The sequence below is a fragment of the Barbus barbus genome (genome assembly GCF_936440315.1).
Source record: "Barbus barbus genome assembly, chromosome: 30".
NCBI classification, from domain to species: domain Eukaryota; kingdom Metazoa; phylum Chordata; class Actinopteri; order Cypriniformes; family Cyprinidae; genus Barbus; species Barbus barbus.
The window spans coordinates 22358959-22377087 of NC_136758.1; the positions used below are offsets into that span (position 1 = coordinate 22358959).

The following is an 18129-nucleotide window of genomic DNA, read 5'->3' on the forward strand; positions in this document are numbered from 1 at the left end:
ACTGCACAGTGAAAGCACACCACCTTGTCATCCTCAAAAGGACAAATATTAAAATGAAACACTTGCTGTCGTACTTGTTTGCACAAAAGTTTATTTAAAAAAAAAATGTTTGAAGCAACATAAGTTTCACAAAAAGAAATTATACTTTTATCTTGACCAGATCTTTTCATGAAAGAAAATACTTTGGAAGTACTCTACAAAAATGTACAAAAAGATTGTTTTCCATGAGGCTCATCGAATGTCTCTCAGACTAGGATGTCCTTAAAGAGCTATGACCATGACTGTCGGAAATGCGTAAAGATTTACAGAGATCTTCAGGGTACGGTACATTCAGTTTTACGTTGTCAAAGCATCAAGCTTTGCAAAAGATGTTGAGCTACACACTATGACGTATAGAAGTGTTATACAAAGTAAGAAAGTATTTGGACCCAGTATTAAGAGCATGAACCAATCAAACGGTTACAAGTTTCTCAAATGCTCAACAGATTCATTTCACATTATTTTGCAGAGATGTTTATGATGTACTATCTTGCTGAGATTCTCTTTGGCAATAACACAATCCAAACAGACAGTGAGCAGACTGGGGTAAAAGCGCAAAAAGTAAACAAATATCTGCATCAGATCATGCATGTTTACACAGATAATTCCTTAATATAGATGTGACATCTCATTCCACAGAAGTATAACCTGTGACACGGAAATACACTGATAATGACATACGATTTAACATCGCAGATATCAAAATCATAATACAAAATCCTTTTTTCTTCCTTTTTGCTTTTCAAAAGTTTGTTTTACAAAATGTTGCTCTGGAAATCGAAGAAAAAAACTGCATCTCAACAGGTAAACATGGCATACATGAACATAAAAGTTATATGCTATTAAAACATTCCGCTTTCTTGTTGATCTACAATTAACCATAAGCTGCCAATTATGCCCCTGAAAGCAATGGACCACGGTAAAGATCTCCTGTCTCATATCAGCAATTAAGTTGGAATGATAAGTAAACTTTCCATCCATGTCCGATGACGACAATGTTTACACCACATTAAACAAAAAGCATATGGCTGCTGCTGTTGTATAAGGCTGCTTGCAAGAGAACGTCAGACTTCATCAGTTCTTGATATAAGATGTTGGAAGACTGCAGCAGTTTGTGGGGCAGAGGCTGTCCTTTTTGCTTTATCATTTTTCCAGCACCAACATGGTTCCTTAGCACATTTGAAAAAAAACACATAAATCGCGATAAAAAGTAGAAAACGTTTTAAGTCACAAAAGGTGCTCTTTTGGTTTCTTACAACCATAGTTCCAGGTAAGATGCCCTCTTGTGGGTGTCTGTAAGGTTAGTGTTCTGTTTCAATCAATCTAAAGAAGGATTCAGTCGAGGAATCTCTGACAGGCCTTTTTCCAGCGGCAGGCGGTGCACCACTGGTCTCGGTGTTCAATGCCGTATACCTTTCGGCATTTCTTGGCTTCGCCCCGAATCCTCCTATTAATAGGAGTTAAATTTGATATATAATTTCAATACAAAACAAAAATAGCAATTGACAACATTTTAAAGGTGAACTATGTAATTTACACTTCTGTTCATAAGTTTGGCACCAGTATGATTTAAAAAAAAAAAGAAATCATCACTTTTACTGAGCAAGGATGTATTATATTACATCAAAATTGTCAGTGAAGACAATTTCTTCTTTTGAACAATATTCCTGAAAACAAAAGTATCAGTTCCCACAGAAATATTAAGCAGCACAACTGTTTTCAACATTAGCCCCATTCAGACGCACCTGTCTGAACTGGACTAGAATTAATCCATCAGAATTGAAATGTACTGTGTACATGTTTTGTAGTTTTATATTTATTACTACAATGTTATTACTTTTTTCCCCTGCCCAACCAATCTTGGTTACGTCAATAAAAGTCATTACAGGTGGAGAAATGTACTACATTTTAATGGAAAAATTATGAAAACTATTTTTTTCTTCAGAATATTTGGCAGTCATCAGTTTTGCATAATAATGCCAATAATTTTCTGATTTCAAGCTCAAGTTTTTTCAATCCAACCTAAAGTTAATAAATGATTGACATCAACAGTAACAGATTGCATAATGATTAAAAACACAAACAAATCCCACCTTGACGTGCAATGGTTTCTTGGAGGTGAAACACTGGCAGGATGTGGCCTGAAGGTGGTATTGTTATTTTGGAGCCACTGTTCACCCACACTAACAGAACGACGGCGGAATGGTGAGCCCTGGGGAGCAGAAAGAGAGAGAGACCACCATTAGTCACAGAATGACGCACTGCAGGTTATATTACAGCTTCAAACACTACAGTATAAACAATGCATCAGTGCAGCAAACCTGTGAACTGTTATAAGATATGCATTAAGGCTAATACATGACACCTTATCTCAGGAGATATTAATCAACAAGAAAGATGTTTAAAACTAGGCCAGCAAGCTCAAAATATGCAGATCACAATATTTTTTTGCATGATTTTTCATCCTAGTGCCAAGCATGTGTTCAGACAAAGAGAAGACCGTGTCCTTAACTCCACTAGATGGCACTGCAATACCATCCACATTTCTTGTGGGTGGAACAAAGGACACAAAAACAACATGTGCATGTCACTCCCATTTCCAGTGTGAAAACACAGAAGGCCTTTGAGACCATGTGGTGCTATGTATGTTCTGAAATCCTCAGAGAAAACGTTTCAAAACCAATCCATTAACTATAAATACTGCCAGCAAAAAGCCCTCTTTTAAGACACCTGTGCTAAGATTTCTCCAGCCTTGTAGACTCTCACCTGTTTGCTCTGGTGAACTGTGAGAGATGGAGTCCAATGACAGGATACAGGAACAGACACTGGTTTGCTCTGAGTCACAACTTGTACGGGTGGAGAAGCCTGAGGAATGGACATCAACATATTAAACATTCATCCATGATTGTTCATTTATGGCCAATTTACATGCAAGTGACATAACACTGATCATATCTTTGAAGGCACTAAAGGCCCTCAAGAGAAACACATTGTTTAATTGCACCACAACAATGTCAAACATCTTACCTGATAAGAGTGCTCAGAATGAACCTGCCAGAAGCTGCCTGGGGCGGATTGGCTGAGCAGGCCGGGCTGGAGCATGTCCGGGGTGGAGGGAGGTGGGGGAGTGAGCCGGCTGGGACTGGATGGAGAAGTGCAGGAAGGCTGGTGGCCACCAGAGGGAGTGCTGTGTTCCAAGTCCTGATAGACTTCAGTGTAGTAGAAGTCTTCTTCCCTTTGGGAGTGCTCATCACTTTGTCTGCAGAAAGCATAATACACAGTATGATTAGGATAAAACGTCCCAGATTGCAGCATTCACTGGTAAGAACGTATGCTTGTGATACAGAAGGCTTGTGATGCTTACCCAAGATGAGAATTTCGAATGTGACGCTTGATGCCAACTACTGTGGTCAGCATTTTTCCACAATTTGGCCACAAGCACCGATATGCAACTTTTACTGAGTTCTAGAGGGCAAAAAAACAACGTAAAAAAAAAAAAGATAAGCTACATTCTCTGTAAGCTAAACCCTAATATATTATTTTATTAGGTTTTACAATGTACCTTGCGTTTCCTTGGCGTTGGCTCATTGAACAACATTTGGTCCAGCTCCATGTCCAGGCCTTCATCGACGAGAGGGGTGCTCTTGTCCATCTCTGCGATGGGTGGGGATGGGGCAGGGCTTCCGTTTCCATGGTCACAGCTCCAATATCCACCATCAGACAGTTCACCGCCACCATTTTCCATTCCACACAAAGCTAATACAAACAAAAATAACAGGTAAATGAAAAGATGTGCTTCATAAAAAATGTAAATGTCCTTTAAACCAGTGAACAAGTGTTCAACATGTTAATTATACAAAAAAAACCTTAATTATATAAATATATAATGTATTTAAGTATCGTATAATATAAATTAAATAATTTATACTATATAAATGTAATGCACAATAAATTATAATGTATAAACACACTACACTAATTAATGCTGCCTTAAATTTATCAAAAGGAGACAGTAAAGACATGTATAATGTTATAAAAGATTTCGGTTTCAATTAAATGCTGTTCTTTTGAATTTTCTTTTTATTTAGATTCTTGAAAACAAACAAACAGCACAACCATTTTCAACAATATTTTTTTGATTTTTGAAGGAAATTTCACGCTGAAGACTGGAGTAAAGGCTGCTGAAAATTCAGCATCGCCATCAGGAATAAATTACATTTGAAAATATATTAAAACAGAAAAATTCTCAAATCGATACAATTTCACAAAGTTAGTTTTTACTGTATTTTTTATCAAATAAATGCAGTCTTCATGAGCATACAAGACTTCTTTATAAAAATAAAAACTGTACAAATCTAATTTATATAGTTAAATTTTATTCAAAATTTCAGTTTAGTCTGGTTAGGATCTTTCAGGAGTGATTAAAAATTATGATAAGCAATCCTGTACTAGCTCCTTTGTTTAGACTAAGTTTTAGTAATGAAAACTGTTGTTAGGGATTTCTTCTTGGTGACTAACACCTACGTTGAGTAATCTCAGCTGGTTTACGCCGGATTTGTGCTTTGCATTGCTGCTTGCAACTTTTCGAAAAACAAACATTAATGAAATGTTCTACTAACTTTGAGTTGCGCTCCCCAGAGCCGAGTGTTGGATGACTGGACTGCACGACAGACTTGTAAGCACCATTGCAGCCATAATCTCATCCATGTCCACCGCATCTGGACTCCTGCAGTGTCGAAGTAGAGTTATAAAGCAGTGTTTTTCATTCAAAAGGTCAGCATTCATCATTTAGACAACTATAACAAGATGTACCTTCTGGGCACATCAATGGATGAGGAGACTGCGGAGGTAGAGCTGGACGTGGGGCTCATCCAGACGTCTTCCAGCTTGCGATGAACATGCTGGTTGAGCTGCGGCAGGAAGATAGACACCTCATTGTCCACATGGTTATGCTGTTCAACCACACCTCCACATTCTTGGCCGCCGCAGTGCACATACACCTGAAACATCAGGTAAAACACCATGAAGAGGCTGAGCACACCGTTATGTGTTGTGTACTACACCTAAATGAGAATAACATTTAATCTACAAGGATAAAACCTACCTTCTGTCCCGGGTAAAGCTTGCTTCTGTGAAGTCCACTGTCCGGGCATCCATGGGGTCCCATTTCTGTCAGGCCGTCCGCTGAGGAACCACACACCAGGGTGCCCAGTGGGGACCGTTTCCCAAGTCTGGTCTTCGGTACCATTTTCGGTTCCTATCACCTTGTATCTTCTCGACTGCTTTGAAGAACTCCTGATGGAGATTCAGCAGCGCTATTCAAACGACGAACCGGAAGCTGAGAAGAGGAAACCAAAAAATGATTACCTTTTAGGCCACTCAGCACATTTTATTGGCATAAAGAGAACCTGATTTTCTGTAGATAGCAATTTTGTGTACGTCTCATTTGGTGGTTTTATTATCCCCCCTAAAATTCTGTCCATTTGGACACCCTGCTCTCTAGATATCAGTATCAGCACTGGAAATTGAAAAACCAAATGGTCGACCAAAAGTTCTAACCAAACAAAAAAAATCATATTTAATACATATGATTTATAATATATCTAAATGTGCACCATTACAAATGTATTACATTTTCATTTACAAATTCAGGAACAAATGAAAAGACTGGTGTATGTATGAAGAAAATATTAGTATTAGTCACAACATTGTCGTCACCTGTTCAATCTGATCAGTGAAATCAGTCACCAACCATCCTAATGTGAAACATCCGGCAACTAAGTGTCAAATGGTTAAGACATCACAGGACGAATGATGCAAAATTTGAAGTTTACGTGCAACTGTGCATAATGACTATGAGTCAGTGTCAGCACAGAATGAACCATGCACAAACTACTTTAAACTGACGCAAGTCATAAAACTGCTATGGTCATACTGGGCCCTCTTACCTCAGAATGTTCACCCAAGAGTTTAGCAGAGAAATTGAGCATTATTACCAGCTGCTGTCAGGTATTAAGTTTCCTCTATTCCAGTAAAGGGTGATTCAGAGTAATTGTAACCGATTGAAGTGAAAAAATGTCCTTGGTTGTCAAATACTACACATTTGACAACATGAAAGAGAGATTACTTCTAGTATTTTATATTTGTATTATGCATAAAGTCGTAATAATAATGATCAATGTGCTTCATCCAAAATGTTAATAAGAGCTAGACATTAAAAAGACATTTATAGCCTAATTGGCACTAAAGATTTCTGTTTCAAATAAATAATGTTCTTTTCAACTTTCTATTCATCAAAGAATCCTGAAAAAATTCCACAGTTTCTGTGTTTTCAACATTTGGTATTAAAAACATTTCTTGAAAACCAAATCAGAATATTTCTGAAGGAAGTGTATTAGTATTATGTATGGTAGGCTATTAGACAAATTAATAACATTTAAAAATCACTTGATATTGTTATATGATTTACTTTATATTGTGATTTTCTTCTGGACAGGCCAATGTTGCACAATATTCAGTAGTTAGAATATACAGTAACCAAAGCAGATGTGAATGATTACGACTTTACTGCTTGTTTTTTTGAGTCTAATATAACTAATTTTTTTCCCTCGATTGTGAAACAACAATAAGGGGTTTTATGCAAATGCACTTTATTTACATCCATCCTGCATTAAAAAAAAATCCGTTTTCCTTTCGTAAATCTGTTACACAATAGCAGTCTAATTACATGCGTGATTATAAAAGTTGAAGAAAATTAAATGTGCTTGATTTAATGGTTTTGGTACACGAATGCGTATTCAGAACAAGCGATAGAATGTTCCATTGGTTTCCGTGAATCGACTCTTTGAAAAGAACCGGTTCAACAAAAAAAGATTCGCAATTGCGTCATAACGTAGTCACGTCTTGGCACCGGCGTGGCATATTACATGTTTCTAAAACATTCCCAAGACGCCATGCAGGCACGTAGCACTGTTTATTACAGTTTTACATATATAAAGGTGATTACTGCTTCCCATTCATTCTGTTAGAGTCATGATTAAAGAACAAAATATGTTAGAACTTATAACTTTGCACTGAACAAGCTAAGGGCTGATAGGTTTTGGCACGTTTTAATACAATAAATATAATCTTACATACAATCATAAACGTTTTATTTGTAACATTTCTGCCGTTTGACTATTAAAACAACTAAGCAGTCCGATTCATTCACGTTCATATGAACCGGCTCAATCAATTCATTGAAGACACGTGTAACTCAAAAGAACCGTTCGTTCAGGATTCGCTGATTCGGAACATTAATAACAGCGTTCGATTAGAACGCGCAGCAGATTATCCATCTAATATTCTTTCAAAGCGTTATATTTGCTGTCTTTGCAAAACTGACCAGCATTTAGCAGCTGGACGGTTAAACTCTCCCAATGCGAAAGAGTTAGTTTTGCAGATTTTAAGGCATGAACCAATTTATTTACCAACGGGAACTGTTTTTCACAACAAATGCAAAAGTTCACAGGGGTGTTGACATTGAATCAGTACAAAACAACTAACAGTCTTTCTATTAACACAGTTTTATATTGAAGCACAACATCGCATAAACAAGCCACAAGTATCAAACATCCAAAAGCCTTTTGATATTAATTCAGTGTAATAACGCACTAACCTCAATGGCACCAAACAATGCAGTCTGAATTGAGAAGCACGCACAGCAACGATAAGACACGAATGCATTTAAACACAGAAAAAACTTTCAATGAACGCTGTGCACGTACCTTTGCCAAATTTCAACACACCCCCTTTCCACAAGGCTCGCTCTGACCGGCTGTAACTTGAAAATGTCTTTTTTCAGAGCCCAGAACGGCTTGCGTTCAAAATCCCGGCCTGGATTTATACGGTTAACTTACACTTAACTGTACATGTTTGATAACGCACCAACACCACTATTAAAGCTGTCTATTCTAATCTATGGTGTTCACTTTACATGCCATAGCTGAGGCGAGCTTCTGTTTTAATCCGCATTGCTTCTGTCTTTCCAGAGATGAGCCACTCCAGAGTGATCCGGTGCCGTGTTTCCCACTCAGCGCCTTCTAGTGAGCTTCTGCTCTTGTAGTAAACAACCTGACCACGTGGTAGAGATGTCGACGCTCATTGGCTAAACACCGCGTTCCAAGACACACGCCCTACAATTCCAACTTGTTTACGCAGAAGTTGAGGAAGGGTCAAGAAACACAATGGACACACATAGCGCACTGTATTTCACGTACCCCCACACTACTTTCATTTAAACTCATTGCTACTGTAAAATACATTTAAACAGGAATGCAGAGAAACAACGTGCAATGGCTGCATTGTTGCATACTGTGCAAATAATGATTTAAAACGTGAACTCCTGCATGTTTGTTATATTTCTATGCTTTTTATTTCGTGCATTAAAACTGCAATCATTTAACAATCGCATATGTGCCTGCAAAGTGCAGGATTTGTTTCTGTGCATATGTGTACATCGTGTTCCTTGTAACTCGTGGCTGGCTGATGTTGCACTGAATGCATTTCCTTTATAGGATTGACCTTGGGGTCATGTTTGATTTGTTTTCAGTATAGAATATGCTATAAATATATGCTGTTATAAAAATTAAAATGTAAAGTTTTGGCCAGAGTTGATTTCACGTGTTTGAATAACTCAAACAAATGGTTTTGTTTTAAAAAATGATTACTTTTTGTTTCTATCATAATGTGCATTTTATGCTACTAACATAAAAAATGTCTACTAACATAAACGAGAGTCAATGTATTGTAATGGTTTGTTATGAGAGGGTTAATCTATATGTTTACCTAACAACAGGTATGTTGTCTTTAAATGTAAAATAGAAAGCATCTTAAAATTAGTAGCAGTGTTTTCTTTCTTTCCTTTTTCCTTTCATTTTTTCAGTAGCTGGCTTTCTGAAGGGAGAGGGTATGAAAGGGTTACATAATACGAGTTTTCCCAGTCCTGTGGCATCGCCGCTGCACGCTATTGGTCGATTGCTGTGACGCAGCTCCCCACGCGCTGAGCTCGTGCATCAGTTGAGGCCAATGAATGCGTACGTGCGCGAAAGCACATACACGTGCTAGAACACACAGATCCCGCGTTCTGCACGTCGGCCACATATGCTGGTGCGTTTCCCAAAGACCGCAAGAACAGACATCACGTGAAGAGGCTTTAAACCTGACAGTGTTTTTTTATTAGGGGTTCAAGCACGCAGTGCTGAAACCCTATTGTAATTGTAAGGATTTTTATTATTATTATTTTTCCGCCATAAAACTGAACGTGCAAACCAAACCGTAAGGCCTATAGAGACTTCAAACGTAGTCAAAAGATAGAGCTCAATTTGGGGAGAACCTATCAAAGTCTCAGCCCAATCGGCCAATAGGGGGCGCTACAGCGATCAAAAACGCGAAAGTGCTCATAACTCCTAAACTGCTTGTCGTAGACTCAAAATTTTAACATTTTGGAATCCTTGGGTAAAGGCAAATTAAAAATGGTCAGTCAGTGTGATTTGGGGTCTAGGAGGTCCCGTTTTTTTCGCAAAATTGAGTGATATCCGAAACATACTTTTGCAAACTAGTCCTAGGTTTTCACCTGATCGGAACCAAACCACTGCAGAAATATGCTCTGGACAGTGAATATCAATAATTAACAAAAAAAGTCGAAATTTCGACTCGTTGTAATGGGGCCCCTAAACGTTCGAAAGTCGAGGGCCAATTTTACGAAAAAGGTTATAACTCCTAAACTAAATTAGATATCTTCACCAAACTCAGTACACATGTTTGTGAGCAAAATCTTTGGTCAAATAAAAAAGCAAAAACAATTGTGCAGCTCTGCCACTTGGTGGCGCTGTTCGAGGGAAAAAACATAAAAGCAGCTATAGCTACGCGACCGTTGGTCCGATCGACTTGAAAATTGGTATGCAGTGTCTTTATCCAATGTGCCATAAGGCTGTATGAGGACATTGGCGTATCTCAAAAAACATGGCTGCCATCGGCCAATGAATTTGAGCACCTATTAGACAAGGTTAACGGAGGTAGATCGGAACGAAACTAGGTGGGCATGTTCGACTCATGGCCCTAAAGGTCTGTAAGAATTTTGAAAGAAATCGGCGCTAGTTGGCGCTAACGAGGTTTTTGGCTCTGTAATCACGTGGTGTTTAACATATCCACACAATATGCATATCATTTGATAGATCTCCTCATAATGAGCAACTCTGCCTCAAGAACTATTGCTGTCAATCAAATCGTTCATTAATTATTCATAAATAGGTTTAAAACCTACTTTTACGAACTAGTCCCTGGTTTTTCGATCAAACCACTGCAGTGATAATCTCTGGACTCTCTAGATCAAGGGGGCGCCACATATAACCATAAGCCCATAAAACCTAAACAAAAACTTTAAACTTTACGAAGGTTGGTGAAAATGTGTCAGATGACTGTTAACAAGCATGAAAAGTTTCATGGAGATCGGACCATAGGTGGCCCTAAAAGTTCAAAAGAATTTCAAAAACACAGAATTTCTGTAGTAAATTAACTCCAATTGCAATAAAATGTTCATATATTAATTTATACACTATATCTTCATATAATATGATAGTTCTCCTCATTCTGAACAACATTGCCTCTAGGATCACTGCTGTCAATCCAACTGTTCTTTAAATATTTGAGATTATTTTAAAAACATACTTTTGTTAACAAATCTTAGTTTTTTAACCCAAAATCATTCAAATCAGTGCAGTGCTATTCTCTAGACTCTCTAGGTCAATAATTATCAAAAAAAGGTTGAACATTTGCATTTGGACAACCATAAAACGGTAATTTACATAGTGTACCCAGAGAACAAAAATCCTAAAAGAAAGCCCTCAACTTCTCTCAATGATGCATAATTTCATTCTAAACAAGCATGCAACATTTAAGAGAGATTGGGCAAAAAAATAACACTTTAATAGTTATAAAGATTAAAACACAGTGTTGTGATCAATTCCAATTTATAACCACTAGATGGCAGCGGAAGACCACTAATAGGCTTATTAAACACTAAAACAGTACTGTTAATAGGTTTTCTTATGCAGATATTATAAAATCACTGTTATAACATTTAAAATCACTTTTAATTAAAGTTTAACATTTTGTTCATACAGACATGTCAGTTTTTGCAATTTTGCCATATTACGATCACAGAGAAACCTGAAAATGACATATAAACTCTTAAAATCAGAAGACTTGCAATATGTTTTGTCACCTATCACTGGTTTCAAATATCTATATCCGCAACAAAATATGTATGCATGTATGTGTGTGTCTGTGTAAATATGCTTATAGAGTATTACTATACTAGTTTAATCATTTAATTTCAGTGTGTCTGTATGTGCATTGTGTGTCTGTGAGCCTATTCTCCATTTTGGATGCGTTTAACTGTCAGCCATACATCCAGGTTGGCCAAGACCACCTTAAGTGCTTGAACCCCAGTAATTGCTGCTTGCAGCTATATTTATTATTTTATTTACTCACCATCGAACGTGAGTATTAAGCGTTACAGAAAATAGGTCAAAGAAATGTTTAAATGTATATATCAGAATCAGAATGAGCTTTATTGGCCAAGTATGTTTACACATACAAGGAATTTGTTGTAGTGACAGAAGCTCCACAGCACAACAGAAAGACAGTAACAGCACAGGACACAGATAATAAAATAATAATATACAAATAGGCAATGCACGAAGCAGCAAAAACACAATATATAATATAGACAACTATGTATGTACAGGTCAAGTACGTGCAAATTAGAAATGAGAAAATTAAAATAAGTCTGGTGAATGGATAATGTATTATAGTTGTGTGTTCCATGTTTATTGTTGAGTGTTCATGAGATGGATTGCCTGTATATGTATAAGATAAATGTATGATGCCACATGATTTGTATATTTTCACAGTGTATTAGTATTTGTGTGTATACGTATAAGCAAAACAAAAATATTTAATTACACACATTAAGAATTTATTAGATAAGACATGCAAATTTAAGATAAATCCAAACCATGCTTAACATTTAGTATCAGGCTGATTCATGAGATTTCACGAAGAACTGGTTAAAAACAAAATGCCCACTTGAACATGAATGAACACACTTTCAATAATGCTTGGTGAGACAGAAACCCCAGGCATAAAACATTAATAAATGTAACGTTTTCTTGGTTTATGTTGCATTTAATCTGTGACCCCCTGAATAGAGATCCCTATTTGTCAAAACGTGTGGCCAGAAGATCAGGCTCCCTCCCCTAAAGGACACTGACAATTCTTGTCTGAAACGGTCTGAACCATTGCATAAAGATTCAACTTTGAATCAGTCCAGTCAATGCTGAGGGACCGATCGGGGGCTCCTATAGTTTCTGTTTGATGGGCACTTATGGGAGTCGATGCCACAAGGCAGGACCTCAGTCTGGTTTCAGAAAGAAAACCATTTATCTCCAGATAGTGAAGGGGTTTGAGCATTTCAGGTTGCATAATAAAGATGGTGGAGCTCTCTGCAGGCTTTTTTCCACTATTCAAAGTTGGTGGTGTTCCGCCTACGGCAGTGACTTCACTTTTGTCAACTGAATTAAAAAAAAATAAGAAGAAAGGTACTTATATGTTTGTATTGTCATGTGAAATTTCACTCAAAGAATATTTTAAAAGTAGAAGAGGGTCATCCAAAGTGCTTACACTTTCTCAGATAGCTTGAAGTGTTGTCCCAACCCCGCCATTTATTTGAGTTTGTAGGCTTGAACCTGCAGAAAGCACAGATATATAGTCATCATCCTGTGTGGTGAGAAGTGAAGCAATTTCACTGGAATTAAATTACTCTTGTGGTTTGAATTCCTCGCAATCATCTTTTTTGTCCCCGAGAGACATACCTTGCGTGAGAGTGTGACTTCTCCAGGCAACGCCACCCTCCACAGCCTCTAAACCTTCAAAGACAAGATTAAGGTGCATCCGCTGAGTGGGGATGATAGCATTGCTCGGAGATAAACAGATATACAGATTCAAAAGAAATTCATCGTCATTGACAACTCAGCTTACCGATTTCATCTTCTGTGATGTCATTAGCAGCAGGGTTTTGTCTGGAACCTCTCGAATCCTCCATTTTTGCCTGTTTAATTGAGATTTACAATTGAGCACAAGATTTGCATCACATTCATATGATAGTTTATAGTAACACTAATGTACTAAATACAAAACAGTCATTTTAAAATATTTTTGCAATTTCAAATAACTTATATTTGAATATATTTTAAAATGAAACAATTTTTTTTTTTTTTATTAATTAATACTTTTCAGCAGTGATGCATTAAATTGATCAAAAGTGACAGAAAAGCCATTTCTAAATGTTACCAAAATAAAATAAATGCTGTTCATGGAACTTCTAGTCAAAGAATTCTGAAAAAAAATTATCACAGTTTCCACAAAAAAAAATATTAAAACACCAAAAAGTGTTTTGAACATCAACAATAATAAGAATCATTAATAATTGAGCACCAAATCCACATATTAGAATGATTTCTGGAGGATCATGTGACTCTGAAGTCTGAAAAAATGGCTGCTGAAATCAGCTTTGCCATCACAGAATTCAGATTTGCCATTACATTCAGAAAGGAAAGTCATTTTCCTTACATACAAAATTTTAATTTTGATTAAATAATAGCAGTCTTGGTGATCATAAAATTAAAAAAAATCTCAATTATATCAAAATTATTCCAAATCTTTGGCTGCCAGTGTGTGTATTTGTGGAATTTATTATTATTTTGTTTTTAGATATATAAATAATAATAATAATAATAATAAATTCAGCATTATTACTCCAGTCTTCAGTGTCACATGATCCTTCAGAAATCATTCTAATATGCTGATTTATTATCAGAGTTGAAAACTGCTTAATATTTTTTGGGACCCGTTTCAGTTTTCTTTGATAAATAAGAATGTAATAAACAGTGTTTATTCAAAATAGAAATTGTGTATTACAATATACAGTAAATTTCCTCTTTTTAAATTTCTTTTTTTAAAGAAATGAATACTTTTATTCAGCAAATGTGTTAAATGCATGAAAAGTGATAGTTGAGGATTATATTGTTAGAATATATTTCTTTTTTCAATAAATGCTGTTCTTAATAACTTTCTATTCATCAAAGAAAAAAGCATTACAGGCAGGGGTGCTGTAACGGTGGGAAAGTTAGGACGATTCCAAGGGCCTGGTGAGGGAGAGGGGGCCCGGGACACGTTTATTTTTTTTACAGAGGGGGAAACCAGTGTCCTCATGTGACACTGAAGACTGGAGAAATGGCTGATGAAAATTCAGTGAAGTTCTATTCTGAAGTAAATTAAAATAGGAAACCAATATTAGGAATTGCTAAAAATATTTCACAATATTACTGTTTTCTTCTGCATTTTTGATCAAATAAATACAGCCTTGATGAGCATAAGAGACTCAATTAAAAAACATTAAACATCTTGCTGATCCTAAACCTCTGAATGGCAGTGTATATATTCCCATTTAGGTTTTACAAAGTGTATATCACTCACCACGCTCACAAGTGTGGATGCTTTCTGCTGCTCGGGTGCGCTGTGGTGGTTTTCTAACTCAAATGAATGTCTGCAAAGTAATAAATCAAAATGATTTGAATGATTTGAAGTCTGTGGTCATGCTTCTGCGGATTTGTTTTTTTTTTGCGCACTGAATGAGTTTAGTCTTTTTGTTTAAAACACACCAGTAACAAACCCAATTTGTGTCACTAAACAAGAATTATCGCCGGAGCAACAAAGTTTAAATCTTAAAGTTTATCCCATCCCACATGCACTGGACTTCTTGACCGGCCTCTGATGGCCGACATTTAAACCGCAGCTGAGGGTACAAGGCCAAATTAATGTAAATTAATCTCAAAACCAAAATTTTATCTTAAAATTCTATTGGATTAACAGTTAGCTTCTTGGATACACATAAATAATTGTATTGCTTATATTAAAAAAAAAAAAAAGTGCACAAAAAAAATGATTTCTTCAACATTTATCTCTCACTGGAGTTCTTGGCTGGCCTCCAGTGGTTGAGATTAATACTGCAACTAAATGTTAAATTTCCAAATGAACGTGAATTAATCACCAAATCCTTTCTTTTTATTACAAAAAGATTATTTATTTAGTTAGTTTTAGTTTTGGGCATTTACTCTAATCAGTTTAAACAATGTGAATGAGACTGAAATGCTGACTGCTATTTGACCTACTGGGCTTATATATATCATCATCATGCAGACAGTCTTCATAAACTACAATCTCACAATATACTGCTTATTTACTTGGTCTCGGTTTCATGTATTCATACGTCAAGCATGAGCTAGTATGAGTAAGATGCTGCTCTCTGTGTTTTGTGACAGAGCCACATTCCTGCCTCATTCCTTACAAATTTCCAAAGTAGAAAAACTTGACCGTGATGTCTAGGTATGTAGCTTACAGCAACAGCGTGGGTGACTTGCTGCTACATACCTATAGGACATGCATTGTTGTCTGTTTCAGTTGATCTTTTGAAGCATGGCTTTTTTTTTTAGCCGAAATCCCCAAAATCTCTTAGAAACCACTTACTTTTTACAGCTTGCACAGAGAACGAGGAGTGCGATGCTAACGATGAAGAGGACGACTATGGAGAGGAATGCAGCCTCTGGTTGCTCTGTGACCGCCCAGCCTACTAAATCTGTGCTGATTGGTGTCATGATTGCGGTACCTACAGAAAGACAGATCAAATGTTGAATGCATTAATTCATGTACATATACACTGAGAAAAACAATGGTGTAAAAACAATTTCCACTCAAAACTTGACAGTAAATTTCATAAAGAGTTGCAAAGAAGCAGCAAGTAACACTAAATTAAACATGAAATTCTGAAGTAGAATTTCATACAGTTTTTAATTGCACCAGATTCTTAGTGCTTTACACAAAAAAGAAGCCAGCTAGTTAAAAATGCATTCAGAGTCCTGTCACAAAAGTTTGTCACGTATGAAATTCAAAAGCTCCCTTTTATATGGACTGTTTCTCATGAAGCACATTGGTTAGCACAGAAAGATGCTTTCTTATAATGTTTCCACTGCTATTACCAGAAGTCGGTTTTCATGTTGGCAAGTGTTGCAATGAAGCAGTTTTAAGGCAACAGAATGGGAAGAAAAAAAAAAAAAAAAACTGTACTCAAGAAGGCACAGCTCGCTCTTGATAAACCAGATGAGGCCTCTTGCTCTTCTCTTAAGGACTCAAACATTGAACACCAGTTCAGCGATCATTCACCCAAAGTCGGGCACTGAAGTTTTCAAGCTCCCAAAAATACCATAAAAATATCATAAAATTGATCTACCTGAGTATTCTCAGGCCATAAGGCGGCGCCGCATGATAAACAGACCAAGACTGACTGGTGAATTAAATATTCATTTGAGTCAGACCTTTTAAATGAATTGGTTAGTCCAGTTCAGCAAAAACAGTCTGAAACGGGATGTGACTGAGCCAGTTCTAGAGTTGACTAAATTACCAGCACGCAGTGGTTAATAGCTCACTAGGGAGGAATATTTTTATTGACAAACGTGTACGTTTCAGTCTGTTTCTCACACAAATCTATCAGCTTCAGAAGACTTGGAACATAACGCAAGAGTGGTATGGACTATATTTATGATATCATTATGATGTTTTATTTGCTTGTTGAAGCTTGAATTTTCCATATTCTTGTAATCAGTGCATTGCCTGGAATAACCAGAACCAAAAGGTTTTGTTTTGTTACACAGAAGAATGTAAATGTCACAGGTTTGGAACAACATGATGGTCAGTACTGTAATTTTTGGGTGAACTTATATAGCATGCACATTCTATGGATTTAATATCGCTTGTTTACTATTCATATAAAACTTTAGCTGGGATTGTTTTTGTCATTTTACCACGACAACAAATCAAACTAGAATAACCGCTTTTTAATGAAATGGTAAACTATTTTTCTTGGTGGTTATTCTGTAATGACAGTCTTTAACATATAAATATAATTCCTAAGGTACTACAGGCACGGTAGGTAAACCTCACCCCAAAACCAAAATGACAAATGGAACCGGTTCCAGAACAAAAATTTGAGATCCACCTGCTCTTAGTCATTTGCGAAGAGTGAGAAACGCACCTCTCCCAGTTTCACTGTTCAATTATTACACTCATTGAGCAATAAGAATGTAACACCAAGGAAACTTTTTTAAAGAGACAGAAACTAAATAATTAACTATATAATTATTTAAACAAACTCTAAATTAAGTGGTAATGAACAAGTCAGGACTTGTTAAAAAAAATAAAGTACCTGTACAGATAATAATCCAATGACCTCCTTCTGTCAGTGAACTCTTGTTTGAAGCGTTCAGATGCAGTCCCTGGGTAGTCTTTCCTCTGCTCTTGTATCCTACATATCAGTGCAGACAACAGACATCCGTCAACCAGCTCCTGTCAGCATAACACTGACTCTACCTTTCTGACAGGAAGGGGAAAAAAGCTTTGACAAGCTCCATTTCCTCATTCTTTAATTCGCCTTCACATCAGACAGACTGCCAATCACTCATTCACTCCTCACGTAGATTTCTCCCTCTCACACCCATTTTCAGATGTACATGCTGATATCCAGTTATAGAAGCAGATCAAACCAAAAAAATAAATACATTTCACAGATGACTTTATATCATAAACACCCCAAAAAAATAGTTTATTAAAATCACAAATATGATCTGAACAGAACATTACTGTAATCATCTGTAGGGACTTACCATTCCAGATAGCTACTCCTCGTTCAGACGTCCCGAGAAAGAATCTGACAAACCTGGAAGCGCCGCCACCCTGGAAGGGCTCACCTAACCTGCTAACTAGTCTCTTTGTGGGATGTTTTTAGTGTAACTAACAGGAAATTTGCATTTACACAAATTAAAGAGATGTACTTTGAACCCTGGGAATTTTTTAAACTATTTTCTTGCCTTTGAAGCGTGTTTCCAGATAAATCTAATTTGCATATGATAAATGGTGTAATGTTACAATATTGATGAG

At 36.6% G+C, this 18129-nt stretch overlaps 2 protein-coding genes across 3 annotated transcripts; both read right to left on the reverse strand.

Moving 5' to 3' along the window:
* Positions 1–67: 67 nt before the first annotated feature.
* LOC306850071 (zinc finger protein 395-like) lies at positions 68–8115 on the reverse strand. 2 transcript variants are annotated; one of them, XM_079385500.1, is made up of 10 exons: positions 7806–8115; positions 5144–5377; positions 4852–5039; positions 4659–4765; positions 3602–3795; positions 3404–3504; positions 3067–3298; positions 2806–2904; positions 2133–2251; positions 68–1486 (listed from the first exon to the last, which is right to left on the reverse strand). In XM_079385500.1, the coding sequence occupies exons 2-10, from the start codon at positions 5285–5287 to the stop codon at positions 1375–1377; spliced, it is 1296 nt and encodes a 431-aa protein (XP_079241626.1). In that variant the 5' UTR covers positions 5288–5377; positions 7806–8115; the 3' UTR covers positions 68–1374. The 2 variants fall into 2 exon arrangements, with proteins under 2 accessions (XP_079241626.1, XP_079241627.1); XM_079385501.1 differs by having other exon boundaries at positions 7697–7824.
* Positions 8116–11153: 3038 nt separating this feature from the next.
* Positions 11154–17947, reverse strand: LOC306849991 (uncharacterized protein). The gene is made up of 8 exons (XM_079385396.1): positions 17856–17947; positions 17399–17497; positions 15667–15805; positions 14617–14686; positions 13120–13189; positions 12954–13007; positions 12763–12827; positions 11154–12653 (listed from the first exon to the last, which is right to left on the reverse strand). Exons 3-7 carry the CDS (start codon positions 15792–15794, stop codon positions 12769–12771), a joined length of 381 nt encoding a protein of 126 aa, XP_079241522.1. The 5' UTR covers positions 15795–15805; positions 17399–17497; positions 17856–17947; the 3' UTR covers positions 11154–12653; positions 12763–12768.
* Positions 17948–18129: the final 182 nt, after the last annotated feature.